The sequence below is a fragment of the Dendrobates tinctorius genome, unplaced genomic scaffold (assembly GCF_039654945.1).
Source record: "Dendrobates tinctorius isolate UK_male_01 unplaced genomic scaffold, ASM3965494v1 ptg000116l, whole genome shotgun sequence".
NCBI lineage: Eukaryota > Metazoa > Chordata > Amphibia > Anura > Dendrobatidae > Dendrobates > Dendrobates tinctorius.
In genome coordinates, this window is record NW_027361784.1 from 10,666,257 (window position 1) to 10,687,524 (window position 21,268).

Here is a 21,268-nt window from a genome sequence, read left to right on the forward strand (position 1 = left end):
TGTCTGCAAATTGAGATTCTGTCTTGGCTTTTATCTTAAGTCATGTAACAAGGCTCGTTAAAGGGTCGACATTGACTTTTAGGATTGCTACTTCCAATAGGTGGCACTAGAGTTCTTGTCTTCTTCCTCTCTGAAGAGACAATTTGCATAATTAGCATATTTCCCAGAGGAGCATTGCATCTTTAAGTCTCCTCATCTTGACATGCTTAGCATGTCATTCTCCGTAAGGAGAAATGATACTTCTTGGATATCGGTCAGACGCCTCTCTCACAGCCAAACCAGATCTCACACTTTGCACTGACGAGGGGCAGTACCCCGAAACACAGTGTCTGCAAATTGAGATTCTGGCTTGGCTTTTATCTTAAGTCATGTAATAAGGCTCGTTAAAGGGTCGACATTGACTTTTAGGATTGCTACTTCCAATAGGTGGCACTAGAGTTCTAGTCCTCTTCCTCTCTGAAGAGACAATTTGCATAATTAGCATATCTCCCAGAGGAGCATTGCGGCTTTAAGTCTCCTCATCTCGACATGCTTAGCATGTCATTCCCCGTAAGGAGAAATGATACTTCTTGGATCACTGTCTACCTAACACTCTTCTTCATTGACTCTCCTGTCCTTCTAATCTCTGAGATGTGCCCCTTTGGGACCACTGATTCGGGAGGTATCCAGATAGCCCACTGACTCTACTCTCCTCATTGATTCGATCCTTCTTCATCTTCTCAGAGATCTATGCCAGACTGGTATTCACTGTACAAACACTTTTTCGTTACCCTAGGTGCCCCGCTCACATTCCTCCGACCACTTTATAGATCCCAAGATGCAAACTTTTCCCTCGGAAACAAACTCTTCTCATTTTAATTCCTGAATTACAGGGGTGGCAGATCTGTCTTATATATTGATATTGTAGTGATTTATATATTTTTACAAACTTATTATTCAGTAAACTGTGGTCTTGAATGCTGTAATGGGTGTCATCAAACTGTTCTACAATTTCCTAAAGTGTTAAAGTGTTCATTTAGTGAATCTCAATTCTACTCAATCCTATACAGGCAGTTTTGGCGGTGGGTTAATTCTCACGATCACTGGCTTTGGATTTGATAATGGACTGTCCAAGGTGTTTATCTGCAACTCTGAGTGTCAAGTGGACCAAGAGAGATCAAATTCAAATTTTCTGTACTGTGCAGCGCCCATGAGGAACGGTAAGTGAGATGCTATAATAACATCATCAGTTAATTATGTAATGTAGGAAAATGCACTAAAATTATAAAAATCCATATAAATGCATCAAAATGTAGTCATCAAGTTGGGAGAGACAATTTTCCTCCAAACACCGTTGACATCTGGTAGCAGCCAGAGGTGATAATAGCAAATTGGATGTAGTGGGCAGCCACTTTAATATTTGGTTAATCTCTGTAATGCAAAATATGGGTAATATAACAGATCTCTAAATATATGGCATCCATCCTTCTCCAGTTATATAGGAACATTATTGTTAAATGAAAATTGATGTTATTTATAGGGGTAATTTAATCTACAGAATTTATGGTGTATCCGCAAGATAGGCCATAAATTACTTAGGATTAGGAAATAGCTGGGGAAACAATAAAAGCACAATAGGGTGTTATCCAAATTACAACATTACGCAAAAGGCAGAACCCCTCACCAGATGCGGTTGTGTGAGACACAGCAATGTAAAAGGTTTTATGTAAGCAGCCCAGATGCTGCAGCTCCACAGGTTGGCATGGCCAAGGTAATATTAGAACAATCTGAAAGTTGTGGGTAAGTTGCTGCTGGTATTGTATCCAATAAAGAAGTACAATTCAAGAGAGATTATCAGTGCGGTTTATTCTCCACGTGTTTCGCAGTATTCTTCCTTCTTCAGGAGAACCACAATGATCTATGTGGTTCTCTTGAAGTAAGAACACTGCGAAACACATACAGCATAAACCGCACTGATAACCTCTCTTGAATTGGACTCTCTTGTTTGATAAAATACCAGCAGTGCAGGTTACCCACAGCTTCCAAATTGTTCTAATTGGTGGGATTGTCTCTTTCTGCAACACTTAGAAGCTTCAATAGAGACAACCTTGATCAAGATCAGACATCTCTCTAAAAGTTTAATGGTGAAGTGGCTCATGATGGCTGATTTGAATCAGCCAAAGGGGGTTTCAGATCTTCTGATCAGTCCAGGAAAAGGACCTAGAGGTAGAACGTCCATGTATTACACATTACGGTAAAACTTGTTATAGTTCATCCTAACCATTTACATCATGTCTTCCATCAGATACTAATACCTCCTCCCAAAGCTGTAATGTCCGCGTGGTGAATGAAAATAACTCTATCCAACTCAATAACTCCTTTACATACTCTTCTGCGTTAACTCCCACCATATCTGATGTCACCCCCAAGAGAGGAGGCACAGCCGGGGGGACCTACCTCACCATCACCGGATCCAAGTTCAGGTATCAACCATATCTGTGGGTTACCACCAATGATGGCAGTACTCGTTTGGTGATATTAGTGGGAGTGAGTGGTAAAGGAGATAACTGCCCATTGTAGCTCAATAAACATTTTATTAAATATAGTTAATTATCAAAATAGCTTGCATCCTGAGCTTTGCTGTCTTATCAATAAACCTCCTTTTGTTCTGAATTTGGTGCTATTTGACAAAGCCACCAGTTTTTCTTGTCATGGTGGTCGGCCTTTCACAGATGAATGCACATGCAAAAATGCAAGTCTGTCAAGTCAAAGCAGCCTGTACGTCCACCGAAGATAAAGAAAGAGGGGCAGGGGGCAAGTCTAGTCACGTAAAAGTAATTAAGTAATTATTTTATGTGCAAATGACATTGGGACACTTATATTACACAGAAAGAGGGATTGTTTAAAACAACTTTTGTAGAATTTCATCCACAATTCTCATACTGTAATACACCTCTCACTACCTAAAACTCAATGTAGACAAAACAGAACTCATTATCTTTCCTCCATCTCGCGTATCTTCCCTACCCGATCTATCTATTAGAGTAAACGGCATCATGCTCTCTCCCGCACCTGAAATCCGCTGCCTCGGAGTAACTCTCGACTCTGCCCTGTCCTTCAAACCACACGTCCAAACTCTTGCCACCTCCTGTCGCCTCCCACTCAAAAATATTTCCAGAATCTGTCCCTTCCTCAGCCCTCAATCTACTAAAACTCTTGTACATGCCCTCATTATCTCCCGCCTTGACTACTGCAACACTCTCCTCTGTGGCCTCCCTGCTAACTCTCTTGCACCACTCCAGTCTGTCCTCAACTCTGCTACCCAACTAATCCACCTCTCTCCTCGCAACTCCCCTGTCTCCCCAATCTGCAAATCCCTCCACTGGCTCCCAATTCACCAACGAATCCAGTTCAAACTACTAACACTGACCTACAAAGCCACCCACAACCTATCCCCTCCCTATATCTCTGAACTAATCTCCCAACATCTTCCCTCATGTAATCTTCGATCCTCCCAAGACCTCCTACTCTCCCCCACACTAATTCGTTCCTCACACAACCGCCTCCAAGATTTCTCCCGAATATCCCCTATCCTCTGGAATTCCATGCCTCAACACGTCCGATTATCCACCACCCTCGGATCCTTCAAATGAAACCTGAAAACCCATCTTTTCAGGAAAGCTTACAGCCTGCAATAACCATTCTGCTACCTTACCACCGCCCGAGCCACCGCCTCAAACAACCAGAGCTGCTGCACCCCCCCCGACCTTCTGTCTATTCCCCACTATCCCATAGAATGTAAGACCGCAAGGACAGGATCCTCTCCCCTCTGTACCAGTCTGTCATTGTAAATTTGTTTACTGATAACGATATTTATAACTTTGTATGTAACCCCCCCTTCTCATGTACAGCACCATGGAATTAATGGTGCTATATAAATAATAATAATAATAATGATAATAAAGGAGTTTTTGCTTAAAAAATCTGGATGAAAAATTGATTGTCTATCTGATCTTTGTAGATGTTCAACTAAGCTATTCTTAAAAAATTTTTCTGGGAAAACAAACAAATAGATAACTAAGGGAAAATTCATTATAAAGAAATTCTTAAAAATTGTTAATTAGCAATTCCTAATTGTTTTGTCTATGGAGTTAATGACTCAAGAATTATAATGGCCGCCGCCTTGTTACACTGACAGAAGTCTGTCATAGACTGTTAGGACAAGCATGGTTGGTGAGGTAAGAAGAGGCTGCTCATACTGCTGTACACCCTGTCTATATGAATGATAATACAAGGTATAGGTACCTCCAGGTCCACGCATAGGATCGTCCTACTGCACATGGTATCTCCAGTATGCAGTCAAATATACAGGTTAGACATAAGAGTGAACAGCCTCTCCTTACCTTGGCACCGCTGGTATCTCCAGTATTAGATCAGAAAAACAAGGTGGACAGTAATGTGAATGGCATCTTCTTACCTCAGTACTCGTGGCATCTACAGTATGAGATCAGATAGACAAGGTGGACAGCAGTGTGAGTAGCCTCTTCTTACCTTGACACCCCTGGTATCTCCATTGTTAGATCAGAAAAACAAGGTGGACAGTAATGTGAGTGGTATCTTCTTACCTCAGCACTCCTGGTATCTACAGTATGAAATTAGATGGACAGGGTAGAGAGCAGTGTGAGCAGCCACTTCTTATCTTTAGCACTCCTGGTACCTCCAGTATTAGATCAGATAGACATGTTGGATAGCAGTGTGAGCAGCCTGTTCTTACCTCATCCTATTTTATCCTATCTGTATACTTTTTTGCTTCTTCTCCTGCCCAGAAGCTGTGATATGCTCAGACCATGTCCCAGTACAGTCAGACACAGCCATTAAACAGTACAAAGTAAGGTCACATTTATAAGATTATATCCACGCAGGAACATTTTCTTTATCACATCCAGTTGTGGAACTTATTATTATTCCAATATCTATAAATTAAAATGTACTTTGTTATTGAGGTAACCCTTTTAAGGTTGAATTTGGTGGGCTGTGCCAGAGTTAGGGAGTAGGAGGGCTTTCTCCAAGTTCAAGTCAGATGTATTGAAATGCAGATGGAAAGGAATGATCTACTTTAGCTAAGCATATATTTTGTGATCTGTTCCAACATGTGAAACTAATAGACCTATACATTAATTCTGCATTAATGGACCCATCATAACATCAATGGAATTGCTGTTATGTGGTTATAGTGAGGATCGCTCATAGGCAACAGCATTAAGACTAATTCCACGAAAAGGCATGAGGTTTTCCACCTTCTTGACTAGGACTTTTATTAATATGACAATAATTAATTCATTTTCTCCTTTCTTTCCTTAACAGCACTAACACCTCCGCCATCACTGTCACCATAGCACAATCCGCATGTAACGTTCATTCGGCCAATGCCACACAGATCGTGTGTAGAACAAGTGCGCATTCTCCTTCCCAAAGAGCCAAAGTCACCATATATTTTGAAGGCCAAGGTATTGCTAAGATGGTAAGAAACATGATAACAAAATTGGAGGATACACGGAAGAGAGAGGGTAAAAGATGGTCCAGGATAGTACATTATAAAAAAATCTGACGATAAACGAATAATCTTCAAAACATGGCGAATAAGCTCAAAACATGTAAGCGGGTGCACTATGGAAAAATTGAGACGGGTACCTGTGTCAATATGCCAAATATAGCAAATCAGTTATATCCTATTATTGGGGGTATTAAACATCTGTTTGGGTAGTTGTTCATGTACAGTCGCACTTCAGAAACATTTCATAAGTTTTATTTAACTTTTATTGATCATCATCATCAAGTTTATGCAAAGATTCAGTCATTACTATGTTGACCCCAAACTTTACCCCAGTCCTCTGTAGCCCGATCCCTGTACTTCCTGTAAAGTTGCATTCTCTGATGAAGCCCCTCAAGACTGGGGCATCTGAAAGAATGATTGTCCAGAAAACGAAAGTTGAGCGATTCTTTGAGTCCTGTGTCATGCCAACAGTAAAGCTTCCTGAGACCATTCTCATTGGGGGGGCTTTTCATCCATGTAGGAGGCTCACTCACAATTTTGCCTAAGAACGCTGCCATATACAAAAAAAAATTGTATCTAAACCTCTTCCAAGAGCAGCTTCTCCCAACGAGCCAGGAGCAATTTGGTGATTAACAAGGCTTTTTCCAGCATGATGGAGATCATGTCTTAAGACAAAAGTGGCTTGGTGAGCTTTTAAAACATCAAAATTTTGAGTCCATGGCCAGGAAACACTCCAGATCTCGATTGCATTGAGAACCAGGTATCAATCATCAAAAAAGTGGGTGGTCAAGCAAAAACACAAATTGTGATAATCTCCAAGCACTGATTAGGCAAGAATGGGCGGTCGTCGCTCAGGATTTGGCCCAGAAGCTGATATCTAGCTGCCGGGGGGAAAAGGCAGAAGTCTTGAAAAATATGGGTTAAAATCCTGAAAATATTGAGCCTTTGCTAGAGTTGAGCGAAACGGGTCGGTCAAATTCAAAAACCACCGACTTTAGCTAAAGTCAGGTTTCGCCGATCGAAACTCGACCATAGTGTGAGGTCGGCCATGAGGTTGCCAAGCGCCAAAGTTGCGTTTCAAATAATGCTTCCAGCGCCTTATCTCAGCCAATGAAGGTGGACGCACACTGTGGGCAACGCGATGACATGGGCAGTGGCCACCACCATCTTAGAGAAGGGCATTGAAGTGATTGGCTTTGTGTGGTGTCACAGTGGGTATAAAAGGCCGTGACCGCCGGCCACCATCTTACTTTTGCCGATCTTAGAATAGGGAGAGGTGCTGCTGCTGATTCTGAATAGGGAGAGCGTTAGGCAGGGAAGAATAAAAAAAATTTGCTTCTGCTGATAGCGCTTTTCACTGTACAGTTAGTGTGCAGTGAAAGGGGAGGATTTTTGTTGTGTGCAGCAGCGCTGGTGGTGATTAGGCTGCCTTTTAAGGCTACCTGCTAGCTGCATTGCTGTGTGCACACTGCTGTTCAAACTGCTTTTTTCAAAGCACTCCAACTTTTATTATTTTGTTCTGGTGAGTTACCGAGCGTTCATTTTTTCACACACCGTATAGCGGTGTACGCTCCTCATACACTACCGTGTACCGGCTGGTGTCACGGACAAATAGAAGCTATCTGGGTGTGACTCTGAAAAAACAAGCCGAGGAGATTTTCCATTTTTCCAGACCTACACCTTATAGAGCTGTCCGCTTTTCGAACAGTTTCGTATATCTGCTGTTTTATAACGGTCAAAACTAGACAGAGACAGCGTGTCACTCCGTATACAAATAGACGGAGATTGACAATTTTCCATACAGACAACGTATAGCGGTGTACGCTCCTCACACACTACCGTGTACCGGCTGGTATCACGGACAAATAGAAGCTATCTGTGTGTGACTCTGGAAAAACAAGCTGAGGAGATTTTCCATTTTTCCAGACCTACACCTTAGAGAGCTGTCCGCTTTTCAAACAGTTTCGTATATCTGCTGTTTGATGACGGTCAAAACTAGACAGAGACAGCGTGTGTCCCTCCATATAAAAATAGACGGAGATTGACAATTTTCCATACAGACACCGTATAGAGCAGTCCGATTCTCAAACAGTATTGTATATCTGCCGTTCGCATTACAGTCACCTCTATAAAGAGTCAGCGTGTGTGTGTGACACTCAGTAAATACATATATGGAGATTGTTAGTTACACAAAAAACGCATACAGCTTTACACTTCTGATACAGTTCTGTATATCTGCTTGTTGGATAATGGTCAAATACATACTGTGAGAGTGTCTGTGACTAACAAAATATATACGTAGATTTAATTTTTTTAATACACTTTACACGGCTGGACGCTCCTCATACAGTACCATCTCTCTGCTGGTATTTTTGGTACAGTTTCCCGAACATGAGGAAGTATGGTGGAAGAGTCCGCGGACGTGGGTAGGGGGGCGCAGCTGGTACTGATGGTGGTGGTGCATCGGCTGGTTCTGGCAAAAGCACAATAGCAGCTAAGGCAGGAGGTGTTGAGCCTGCGTCATCGTCAGTCCCAAGAAGGCCTGTAAGGTTCTATTTTCTTGGAGTAGGAAAACCGCTTTTAAAGCCGGAGCATCAGGAACAGGTTTTGGCGTACATTGCCGAAACAGCCACCAGCTCTATTGCCTCCTCTTCTGAACGTTCGAAACCTGCAAGCACGGAGTCATCAGTGCAGGGTTCTGGTCAGGAAAAACACCTTTCCTTGTGTCCTTCACCCCCACCAAAAGTTAAGGATGCGGCAGCCCACACTTCAGATTACTCTATGGAGCTCTTTTCACATACCATGCCTGGGTTATCCAGTCAAATCCTGAATTCCCCAGTCCAAGATGAATCTGACATGGAGTGCACTGATGCACAGCCACTGCTAGATGATACTGCTGGTACATTGACCCAGAGCACTACATTGCCCTCGCAGTCTACTGAGCCAGAATCTGACCCTGATGAAACTCAGGTGCCCCTTCCCGCATACTATACCACCTTACACGGTGACACAGAGGAAGGTAAAGAGGAAGGTGCAGATTTCTTTGAAGAGGAGGTGATGGATGACCCAGTTCTTGACCCGGATTGGCATCCATTGGGGGAGGAGGGTGGCGCTGGCAATAGTTCAGATAAGGAGAAGGATCCGCAGCAGGCATTGACATCGCAGCAGCGGTTACCTGGCAGGCCCGTAGCTGTCCAAAAACGTGGACCAAAAACTAAGAGTTACAGGACAGCTTGGCCAGACAGTCAACTTAGCACAGCTTGCAAGGCCAGAAAATGTATACCATAGTAGGAAGAGTGCAGTGTGGCACTTCTTTGTCCAAAATCCTACTGATGAGGCAAAGGTTACCTGTAAGAAGTGCGGAAGGACCTTTAGCCGAGGTAAACAACTCAGAAATTTGAATACCAATTGCATGATTAGACATTTAATTAACATGCACTTACAAGCATGGACGGACTACAAAACCTCAGGTACCACATGTGCACCTGCTGCGACTGAAGGTAGCCAGCAATGCTCCATCGCTTCCCCCACTGTAAGACCACCGCCACCGTTAAGCACACCACCAGCACTAAATGTGGAGGTGTCGTCGCAAGGCCAAAGCACTCAGGGAATCACAATGGTTTTGCAACACAACACTGAATCTAGGCCATCACCACCAATACCATCACCAACCCCCTCTCACTCCATCCGGTCCACCGCTCCTTCCCCCATATGCAGCTCTCCAGTGCAGCTCACCCTACCAGTCACTCTGAGTAGAACATGAAAGTACTCATCCTCTCATCCGCGTACACTGTGTTTGAACGCCTGCATTGCCAAACTAATCTCATTAGAGATGATGCCCTACTGTTTGGTTGAAAGCGAACCTTTCCGCGAGCTCATGGCCTATGCTGTCCCACGCTATGACCTACCTAGTCAGCACTTCTTTTCTCGAAAAGCCATCCCTGCTCTCCACCGGCATGTGAAAGACCGCATTGTCCATGCACTCAAACAGTCAGTGATTGGAAAGGTGCACCTCACAACAGATGCATGGACCAGTAGGCATGGCCAGGGCCGTTACATGTCCATCACTGCGCACTGGGTTAATGTGGTGGATGCAGGCTCCACAGGGGACAGCGGCGGTGGAACAGTGCTGCCTAGCCCACGGTATAGGAAACAGTTGGCTGTAGGCTTTCGACCCTCCACCTCCTCCTCCTCCATAAGCGAAAGCTCGTACACAGAGTGCAGTCGCACGAGCAATCCATCCACAGCTGGCATTGTTGCACACGAGGTGTCCCACTATCGAACAGCTAGTGGTAAGCGTCAGCAGACTGTGTTGAAGATGATGTGTTTGGGCGACAACAGACACACCGCGGAGGTACTGGCCGACTACTTGCAGCGACAAACTGAGTCATGGCTGGGCAGTCTACATCTTGAGGCAGGTAAGGTAGTCAGTGATAACGGCCGTAATTTTGTGGCACCCATAGCCCGTGCAAAACTTACAAACATACCTTGCCTGGCTCACACTGGTGGTACAGGGCTTCCTTAATAATTATCCGGAGTTAACATCACTGCTCCATAAGGTGCGAAGACTGTGCTTGCACATCCATCGCTCGGCCGTACATTTCAGTCGTATGCAGAAGCTGCAGCGATTGCTCCACCTCCCCAAGCACCGCCTAATCATAGACATTGCAACAAGGTGGAACTCCACCCTGCACATGGTTGAGAGGCTGTGCGAACAGAGACAGGCTGTAATGCATTTGTGCGAGGAAACACGGGCAGGCAGTTTGAGGGAAGACATGGAATTGTTGGGTGTGCAGTGGTCAAAGCTGAAAGACCTCTGTAAAGTCCTTCAGTGTTTTGAGGAATGCACACGGCTGGTAAGCGCAGACGACGCCATCATAAGCATGAGCATCCCACTTATGCGTCTGCTCATGCAAAGTTTGACGCACATTAAGGATCTGGTGTCTGCAGCAGAGGAGGAGGAACAGGAGGAGGAGGAGGGAAGCCTTGCTTACAGTCAGTCATTGTCTGGTCAGGGAACTGTCCTGGATGATGTGGAGGAAGAAGAGGAAGAGGATGAGGGGGATGATTATTTTGGGCAGGAGGATGCTTCTCAGGGGGCAAGAGAAAATGTTGGCGTTCCAAGGTCAGGTACAGTGTTTGTGCGTGACTGTAGGGATGTGGATTTGCCAGAAAGTGCTCCTCCACCCAGCAGTGGCAGTGCATTATTGACACCTGGAACATTGGCCCACATGTGTGATTATGCCTTGCGGATCCTAAAAAGGGACCCCCGCATTGCCAAAATGATGAAGGATGACGACTACTGGCTGGCCAGCATCCTCGATCCACACTACAAAGGCAAATTACACACAACATCATGCCACAGGAGAACCTAGAGATAATATTGGCTAACAAACAAGCAACTCTGGTAAACCGTTTGTTTGAGGCTTTCCCAGCACACAACAGCGGTGCTGGTTCTCCCACGAGCCGTAGTGGACACAATGGAAGAGGTGTTCGTGGTGCACACAGCCAAAGTGGCGTTGGAGACAGGGGTTTAATGACCAGGTTGTGGAATGATTTCTCAAGAACTGCTCACACGACTGCTAATACTGCATCAATTACAAGTGACAGGAGACAGTAGTTGTCAACTATGGTTACAAACTACTTCTCCTCCCATATCGATGTTCTCCCTCACAGGTCATTCCCCTTTGACTATTGGGCCTCTAAACTGGACACCTGGCCTGAATTGGCACACTATGCCTTACAGGGGCTCGCTTGCCCTGTTGCTAGTGTGTTATCTGAAAGATAAAAACGGATGGCACTCACCGGTTAAAAACTTCCTTATTCCAATACTTTAAAACATCGGCATAGGGAGGATGGGAGCAGGAGTGGAAAGGACGACAGCCGTTTCACGCTGCAGTAGCGCATCTACTGGTCACCAGTAGAAGCGCTACTGCAGCGTGAAACGGCTGTCGTCCTTTCCACTACTGCTCCCATCCTCCCTATGCCGATGTTTTAAAGTATTGGAATAAAGAGGTTTTTAACCGGTGAGTGCCATCCGTTTTTTTCTTTTTGTATCCATTGTGGCTAATTCCTTTGGAGTCTAAAAGAGCCTTCAGGGCTGCTGGATCAATCCTGACAGAAAAAAGGACCCGTCCGTTGACCCAAAATGTTGATGATCTAACTTTCATTAAAATGAACCATGCATGGGTTTCAACGGATTTTGTCCCACCTTCCCCTGATGACACATAGGTTTCCAGAAAACTGCCTCACTTTTGTCGTCCTCTTCCTCGGACTTGCCCAATTCCGCCATTTGCAGCAGCTGAATGTCCAGCCTACACATCAACATGACATTTTTTAAACCTCCCTAACTGGGCTGCCCCCCCCCCAAGGCTGGGGTCAACACCTGGCGCACCCGGGCAAGTGCCGTTGCTCTGAACAGGTGGATGGGCCCACTGATGGCCGACGGCACTGGCACAGGGCCCCTCATAGTACAATACGTGTCTCTGACGGTGGGGGGGCCCACTCGCCGTCAGACACACCAGCGTACTATGAGGGGCTCTGTGCCAGTACCGTTGACCACGAGTGTGCCCCCCCGCTTGGTCATGGCCACAGCACTTGCAAGTTGCAATACTTACCTCTCCCTGCTCCACCGCTGTGTAGTCTGGACAGTTAAATCCTTCACAGGGACGGCCACTAGAAATTTGGTGTATTGATCGATGATGGTTAAGATGTAGCTATGGCCTGTCCTGCTGGCCTCTACCTTCAGATGATCAATGGCTACCATTTGTAATGGACGTCAACTTACAAGCAGATGCAGTGGTGCTTTATGATCACCTTTCACAGTTGTGATAGTCACAGACGTGTGACATTCCTGCCACCTTTTTTCAATGTCTCCTCTCATGCCAATCCAATAGAATCGCCTACGGCCTGTGGCTTCTGTCTTTTGCACTCCAAAATGACCAGACACATCATGATAGGCAGTGAGGACCATGTCAACATCTCTCCCTCTGATCATAATTTGATGGAGACGAGTAACGGTGATGTGATCCACGCTGCTGCGATAAAGCAATTCTTTCTTCACAAAGAACCATTTTCGCTGTCTCCACAGACACAGTAATTGAGGGTCTGCATCGCCTCTGCAACATCTACCGGGAGGTTTTCCCGCGATGAGTAATTCCCAAATTTCTGATAACACTCAACTTTCCGTCTGTACTTGTATCCATGTAGTTTCCAGTAGCGGAGAGTCTGGACTGGCATATTGAGTTTGAAATATAAACGAAGATTTAAAAGTACCACAACACTGTATACTGTTGTACGCTTCGAATACCTTTCCCTTTTTCTACTTTTTAAATTCTGGTGTAATACATAGTGAGCCTGTGAGTGTCTGTCTGACTCCGGAAGTATAGACAGAAATTTACAATTGCCCCTAGACTGGATACACCTGGTATGTGCTGATACAGTACCTTTGTTAAAAATTTGTTATTACGGTATCATCCATTGGGAGTGAGCATGTGTGGTTTACGTCTTCTATATATACGGTGAATCGGAGATACCAATTTTTACCCTATACTCGATACAGCTTGTATCTTGTTATACAGTACCTTTGTTCGACATTTAGTATTACGGTCAAATCCATACTGAGTAAGCATCTTAGAGTGACTATGGGACTATGTATACGGAGATTTCAATTGTACCCTATAATATATATACTTGCCATCTTGTTATCCAGTACCTTTTTTACAACATAGTTTATTATGGTCAAACCCAGACTGAGTGAGCGTCTGAGGGTGACTCCAGAAATATATACTGAGATTTCAAATTTGGCCAACACTGTATACAGCTGTATGCTTCTGATACAGTAACCTTTTTTGCTATTTAGATTCTGGTGTAATCCATAATGAACAGCATTTACGGGGCTTATTATACACTGGAGCATTAGAAATGGAGCCCATTATATATTGAGCATTATTAGGGCCCATCATACACTGGAGCATCATCCATGGGGCCCATCATATACTGGAGCATTCTAAATGGGGCAGATCAGATACTGGAGCAGCATCTATGGGGCACATTATACACTGGAGCATTACAAATGGGGCCCATTATATATGGAGCATTATTTGGGCCCATAAGACACTGGAGCATCGTCCATGGGGACCATCATATAATGTAGCATTATGTGGAGCTCATCATATACTGTATGGAACGTTATGTGACAAATTAATCTTTATGGAGAAATATATGGGGCTCATTATTCTGTATGGCGCACAATGTGGTGGCCATATTACTGTATGGAGTAATATACTGTCCTTTTTTTGAGCTATTGTATAATTTAAAATAGATCAGTCATGTCATGTAAGCAGTGAAGTATTTGTTATTGTACTATACCTATATTTCTGTGCCGTATCGGAGCATCATGAGTTGTGGTATGTGTTAAAAAGGCGCACTGACACTCTTTGGCCCAGGGCACACGAAAACCTGGAGCCAGCCCTACCCCCCCACAACTTTAGCCAAATAACCCCCAGTTTTCAATGCGTAACTATTATTATGAAATAAATTAAGGTTGACAAGCTTCAGTAATAAGAATTGATGTTTTTGGCATTAAAATGGGCATTGTAGGTGTGTTTACTGTCCTCCACTCCCTGCCGATTTTGCTTCCCTATTGACTTGCATTGGGTTTCGTGTTTCAGTCGGACCCCCGACTTTTCGCTATAGTCGGCCGATTTCGTTCGACCCGACTTTTGCGAAAGTCGGGTTTCATGAAACCCGACTCGACCCTAAAAAAGGCAAAGTCACTCATCTCTAGTCTTTGCATAAACTTGATGTATTTGTCATTCAAAGTTTACAAAATGTAACAAAAGCTGATAATTATACTTCAGTAACCACAGAGCTATCCAACTAAAACATCAAAAAACACTGAAGCAGCAAACTCTGAAGGCCAGTTTCAATACTTTTGGCCACGACTATAGAGTCAGTCGCTTATTGTTTTATAGAAAACTAGCTGAAGAGCCCAGCGTTGCCTGGGCATAGTAACCAACTGTGGTTAGTTATAACAAATTATAATTATATTGCACATAAAAACATTTCACATCATATATTCAACACTACAGATTTACAACACAAATTAACTAAACGATTACCCAAGTATCCTCTCCTGTGTGATACTTTCTGCTGAGCTGTGTATCTAAGGGCCCCGTCACACATAGCGACTCACCAGCGATCCCGATAACAATATCACCTTGTCAGGATCGCTGGTGAGCTGTCAAACAGGCAGCTTCACCAGCGATCAGGACCAGCGACACGTGGGTAACAAGCGACGCACGTCGCTTAGTTACCCGCAGTGTATCTTAGTTACCATTGTGCTGATGCAGGGAGCTGGTAACCAAGGTACACATCGGGTTTCTAAGGGGCGCGCAGCACTTAGAAACCCGATGTGTACCTTGGTTACCAGCTCCCTGCATCAGCGCGCTGGTAACTAAGATACACATGGGGTTTCTAGGCACAGCGCGCCCCCTTAGAAACCTGATGTGTAGTGATGCGTGTTGGCCAGCGGGAGACCAGCGACCCCAAAAATGTCCAGACATTTCAGCAGCGATCAGCGATACCCAGCAGGGGGGCCGGTCGCTGATAGCTGTCACACACAGCGATCTCGCTAGTGAGATCGCTGTGTGTGACGGGGGCTTAATCCTATCGTATAAAGGTTGCATCGAGGAAAGGTTGCAGGATTTGGGAATGTTTAGTTTGCAAAAGAGAAGACTGAGAGGAGACTTAATAGCTGTCTACAAATATCTAAAGGGCTGTCACATTGTAGAAGGATCAACTTTATTCTCATTTGCACAAGGAAAGACTAGAAGAAATGGGATGAAACTGAATGGGAGGAGACACAGATTAGATATTAGAAAACACTTTTTGACAGTTAGAGTGATCAGTGAGTGGAACAGGCTGCCACGAGAAGTGGTGAGTTCTCCTTCAATGGAAGTCTTCAAAAAGAGGCTGGACAGACATCTGACTGGGATGATTTAGCGAATCGTGCTTTGAGCAGGGGGTTGGAACAGATGGCCCAGGAGGTCCCTTCCAACTCTACCATTCTATGATTCTATGTGTATTAGTGACTGCTCAGCCATGAATCTAATCCTATCCTGTGTGATACTGACTGCTGAGCTGTATATCTAATCCTATCCCGTGTGATACTGTCTGCTGAGCAGTGTATCTAACGCTATCCTTTGTGATATTGACTGCTGAGCCGTGTACCTAATCCTATCCTGTGTGATACTGACTGCTGAGCTGTGTATCTAACCCTATCCTGTGTGATACTGGGCTCCCCCTGCAGTCTGTGTCAGAGGGTGGTCTGTGTTGGCACGGTAATAAATTGTGTTATTTCCAGCTTTACAGAAGGATGATAACACCATAGAAATGATAAGAATAATAGGCCTCAGATACCACAACTGTCTACAAAGAAAACTTTTGCTGATAGCAACCAATCACAGCTCATTTTTCATCTTTTAAACAGCTCTGGGACAGCGTGGCGAGTTTTGAGTGGCGCCTTTTGTGTTTCGACTTTTATGTCGTGAGGTTGGTGTATGTGTGGTGAAATGTGTGCTTTGGATGGTATATGTGGTGAAGCACGTGGTAGTGTGTGGCGCATTTTGTATGTGTGTTCATATCCCCGTGTGTGGTGAGTATCCCATGTCAGGGCCCCACCTTAGCAACTGTACAGTATATACTCTTTGGCGCCATCGCTCTCATTCTTTCAGTCCCCCTTGTTCACATTTGGCAGCTGTCAATTTGCCTCCAACACTTTTCCTTTCACTTTTTCCCCATTATGTAGATAGGGGCAAAATTGTTTGGTGAATTGGAACACGCGGGGTTAAAATTTCGCCTCACAACATAGCCTATGACGCTCTCGGGGTCCAGACGTGTGACTGTGCCAAATTTTGTGGCTGTAGCTGCGACGGTGCGGATGCCAATCCCGGACATACACACACATATATATATATATATATATACACACCCACATTGAGCTTTATATATTAGATACAGTTACAGATGAGGGGGCACAAATAATTAAATTAATCTTTTCCGAATCATTTCTTATATTGTATTATTGTAGTTTTTAGACAATATTTTTTTGCCTTTTTTACATTTTTTTTTCCCAATTTTTTTTTAGGACAATGCAGATTTTTTCTACATTGATGTCTGGTCTTCTAAATACACTTGGGGAGGAGAATCTCCACCAGATGAGGGGTCCCTGGCTGTCATCACGACAGGGCAAACCATATTGCTGGATACGAGTACACCAGTACTGAAGATGTTGCTAATTCAAGGTAAATGCGACTGCTTTCCATACCCGGCATTAAAATAATAAAAGGCTGAATATATTGATGCTAAACCCTTTTCTTCTTTAAAACAGGAGGAACTCTGATTTTTGATGATGCAGATATAGAGCTGCAGTCTGAGAACATCCTGATTACAGATGGTGGCGCTCTTCAGGTGCTCATACCCCTATATTTACTGTGCTATTGGTGGGCTATTAGAAGGATGTTGGAAGGAATTATTAGACTGAAATCGTCACCTGTATTTCAATATTACATTTTTTTCCCTCTATGTTTAGATTGGAACTGAGGGCGCTCCATTCCAACACAAAGCAATAATCACCTTACATGGACACATACGTTCTCCTGAGTTGCCGTTATACGGAGCTAAGACGTTAGCTGTGAGGCAGGGGATATTGGATCTTCATGGTAAGTATAAGTAGAAAAACAAGTATGGTAACAGGTAAACCAAAATTCCCTTTTATAATTATTTCCATTGTAGTACCTTCATTCCACATCTGCGTTCATCATTTTACTCTGAGCTCACATCTATCATCAGCTCCCTGCTTTATCATTGTACGTGCAAAGGCTTTGCATCCTGTGAGATAATGTCTATATCCCATGTGCTGTGCAAGGAATCTCATGTAGTGTGCAAGTAATCCCATGTACTGTGCAATTAATCCCATGTAGTGTGCAAGTAATCTCATGTAGTGTGCAAGTAATCTCATGTAGTGTGCAAGTAATCTCATGTAGTGTGCAAGTAATCTCATGTAGTGTGAAAGTAATCTCATGTAGTGTGCAAGTAATCTCATGTAGTGTGCAATTAATCCCATGTAGTGTGCAAGTAATCTCATGTAGTGTGCAAGTAATCTCATGTAGTGTGCAAGTAATCTCATGTAGTGTGAAAGTAATCTCATGTAGTGTGCAAGTAATCTCATGTAGTGTGCAAGTAATCTCATCTACTCTGCAAGTAATCTCATGTAGTGTGCAAGTAATCTCATGTAGTGTGAAAGTAATCTCATGTAGTGTGCAATTAATCCCATGTAGTGTGCAAGTAATCTCATGTAGTGTGCAAGTAATCTCATCTACTCTGCAAGTAATCTCATGTAGTGTGCAAGTAATCTCATGTAGTGTGCAAGTAATCTCATGTAGTGTGCAAGTAATCTCATGTAGTGTGCAAGTAATCTCATGACTTATGGATATGGGACGGACCCCCACTCCATCTTAAAACCACCATAACTACAGTAAACCTAGGCACTAGAATAAATACACAACACATTATTTTGGTTGTCAAAATGGCCACAGCTTTATTTAAATCACAGGATTAACACAATCACAGTAGGAGTCAGGTGAAGTGCTAGTACATTGGGATTGACAAGTACTGTGATATCCCCAGCTGTCTGACATACAGAACCAGGACAGACAGCCATAAAGGTGCGGCATGCACTGGCTTACCATTCAAGCAGAGCCAGTAAACTTTCAGGGCACCAATGACCCTATTATCCTCACTCCTGTGCTTAACCACTGTACCACCCCTGATTGACGTTACCATTACAACGTCCTTGAGGCTGGCCACCAAAGCCGAGCCTGTTCACCACCATGAGGTTTTACATCCTCTATTAGTTAAAATGAGTCCACCTTAACTTGTCTGCAACTTCCACCTGACTCCTAAACCGCAAAGCTGTGACGGGTTATAAATTCACATTTGACACTTTTTTTTTTTAGTAAATCACTTTAGTAAACTTATAAGCTAGAAGTCCCTGCAAAAGCATTATGGGGACTAACTTGGCAAACCTCCGACTCACAAAGAGTCATCTTACAGCGCTCAAGAGAGGAAAAACCCCCTGTGGAGGAAACCTCTAGGGAACCATGGCTGAAAGATGGCCCTTCCCTTGGGCTTAGGAGGTTAATGCTGTTAACTCTTTATAGCCATGATAAAATTGAGCCTGGAACAAAATATACAATGGTAATTTCAAAAATACAATAAAGCATTCATCATACAAGCAATAATCAAATCGTTTTAGGACAATGATTATAAACAGGGCGGGTGGGCGGGAAATGCTTCCTCCTGTTCATCCTGTGCAAGAAAGAGGGAGAGAGACAGATTTCCTGACCTATATAAGCAACACCCTCCTCACAGTAACCCACCAGGCACAGACATACTGTGCTTCTTACTCTTAAAGCAACATCACTCTTGATTAAAAATCTACACTATACCAAAAAAGCTGCAGGAGTAAAGGTCCACCCATCCCCAAGTCATGTCCTCCTCCGCCTATGGCTCCAGTGGTTTCTTAACTTATGGATATGGGATGGACCCCCAATCCATCTTAAAACCACCATAACTACAGTAAACCTAGGCACTAGAATAAATACACAACACATTATTTTGGTTGTCAAAATGGCCACAGCTTTATTTAAATCACAGGATTAACACAATCACAGTAGGAGTCAGGTGAAGTGCTAGTACATTGGGATTGACAAGTACTGTGATATCCCCTGGTGTCTGACATACAGAACCAGGACAGACAGCCATAAAGGTGCGGCATGCACTGGCTTGCCATTCAAGCAGAGCCAGTAAACTTTCAGGGCACCAATGACCCCATTATCCTCACTCCTGTGCTTAACCACTGTGGCCGCCCCTGATTGACGTCACCATTACAACGTCCTTGAGGCTGGCCACCAAAGCCGAGCCTGTTCACCACCATGAGGTTTTACATCCTCTATTAGTTAAAATGAGTCCACCTTAACTTGCCTGCAACTTCCACCTGACTCCTAAACCGCCACCAGAGAGGCCATTTGACACCTTAAATGGAATCGACCCCATCAACAGCGCCTAATAAAGCCATCAACCATTTCTACATGCTATGGAAAGTCTGTGCACACAAGTAATTAAATTAAAATTCCAGCGCTCTGACAGATTAATTTTATCGATGCCATGCTACCAAGTTATAATCGATAATACGATAACTACAGCAAAATAGCTATATAAAATATAAATGCTTCTGGAGACCAGGGGGCCATACCTTGATGGTCAACTCTCCATACCAGGGGGCCATACCCGAGATGGTTACCCTCCTCACCAGGGGGCCATACCTGAGATGATTACCCCTCAAAAACCAGGGTGCCATACCTGAACTGGTTACCCTTCCAAACCCAGGGGGGGTCAGCGGCCAGTTTATTAGCAAATAACATAAACATTTACAATAAGTATTAAATACACAATCTTATACGACATGAGGGGAGGGTTCTTGGAGCCCCGAAAATTCTGGCTAAATATTTTGGCAAAAACACAAGAACTTAAAAATCCACGTTACCCACAGCCGTAAACCACCAGCTCGAGGGCACCAAACATCCCATTCCGGGAAGTCCAACCACCAAAAGCTCCCGGGTAACACCCCGTCCAGAGTTACCCGTCCAGAGCCGTAACCAAAAGCCAGATCCAGAATTTTAACTCCCAATTTCTTTTCGCTGATTCAGCGTCAACTCCAAGAACCCCACCCCAGAGGTCCATACTTAATATGGTTACCCCTACTGACCAATTTATAAATAGCTTCAAGGACCCACTAAAAGGAAAACAAATAACTTTTTTTTTTTTTTTTTTTAAATTCATGTTCTTATTAAAATAAACATAAAATAAACATCAAAGCATAAATAACATTAACACGCTGGGGGGAGTCCTTGAAGCTCCCAAATCTGGTGATTACCAAACTTAAAATGTACCAACAATTACTCCCAGCCGTTACCCCACCAGCTCGGGAGCACCATAGCCACAAGGGTTCCAATGTTCACTTGAATTTCCTGGGGATCCGACAAACTCTTGCCGAAACTCCCCTCCACCTTTCACCAGGTCCAGAACCATATTAACTTCCAAAAAGAGGAAGCCATATCCCAATGGATCCCCCAGACCAACTTCTAACCAACTTCAAGGACCCCCCCAACCACCAAGCAATCCACTCAGGCCTGTGCTATCCACCATCTTAAGTAATATAAAATAAGCACTTGGTGGGCATACACTGATCCCTTTTTTTTTTTTTTTTTAATTATTATTCACACCTTTATTAAAAGAAACATACCAGAAACATCAAAACATAAATAATATTAACACGCTGGTAGGAGTCCTTGAAGCTCCCAAATCTGGTGATTACCAAACTTAAAATGTACCAACAATTACTCCCAGCCGTTACCCCACCAGCTCGGGAGCACCATAGCCACAAGGGTTCCAATGTTCACTTGAATTTCCTGGGGATCCGACAAACTCTTGCCGAAACTCCCCTCCACCTTTCACCAGGTCCAGAACCATATTAACTTCCAAAAAGAGGAAGCCATATCCCAATGGATCCCCCAGACCAACTTCTAACCAACTTCAAGGACCCCCCCAACCACCAAGCAATCCACTCAGGCCTGTGCTATCCACCATCTTAAGTAATATAAAATAAGCACT

General features: G+C 43.9%; 1 protein-coding gene across 1 annotated transcript in view; it reads left to right on the forward strand.

Moving 5' to 3' along the window:
* PKHD1L1 (PKHD1 like 1) overlaps window positions 1–21,268 on the forward strand; it is a 216,907-nt gene that overhangs the window by 116,359 nt on the left and 79,280 nt on the right. Inside the window, exons 37-42 of the mRNA XM_073590061.1 lie at window positions 1,050–1,199; window positions 2,285–2,462; window positions 5,344–5,500; window positions 16,683–16,839; window positions 16,926–17,005; window positions 17,127–17,256. Coding sequence (XP_073446162.1) covers window positions 1,050–1,199; window positions 2,285–2,462; window positions 5,344–5,500; window positions 16,683–16,839; window positions 16,926–17,005; window positions 17,127–17,256 — 852 coding nt within the window. The remainder of the gene's footprint in view (window positions 1–1,049; window positions 1,200–2,284; window positions 2,463–5,343; window positions 5,501–16,682; window positions 16,840–16,925; window positions 17,006–17,126; window positions 17,257–21,268) is intronic.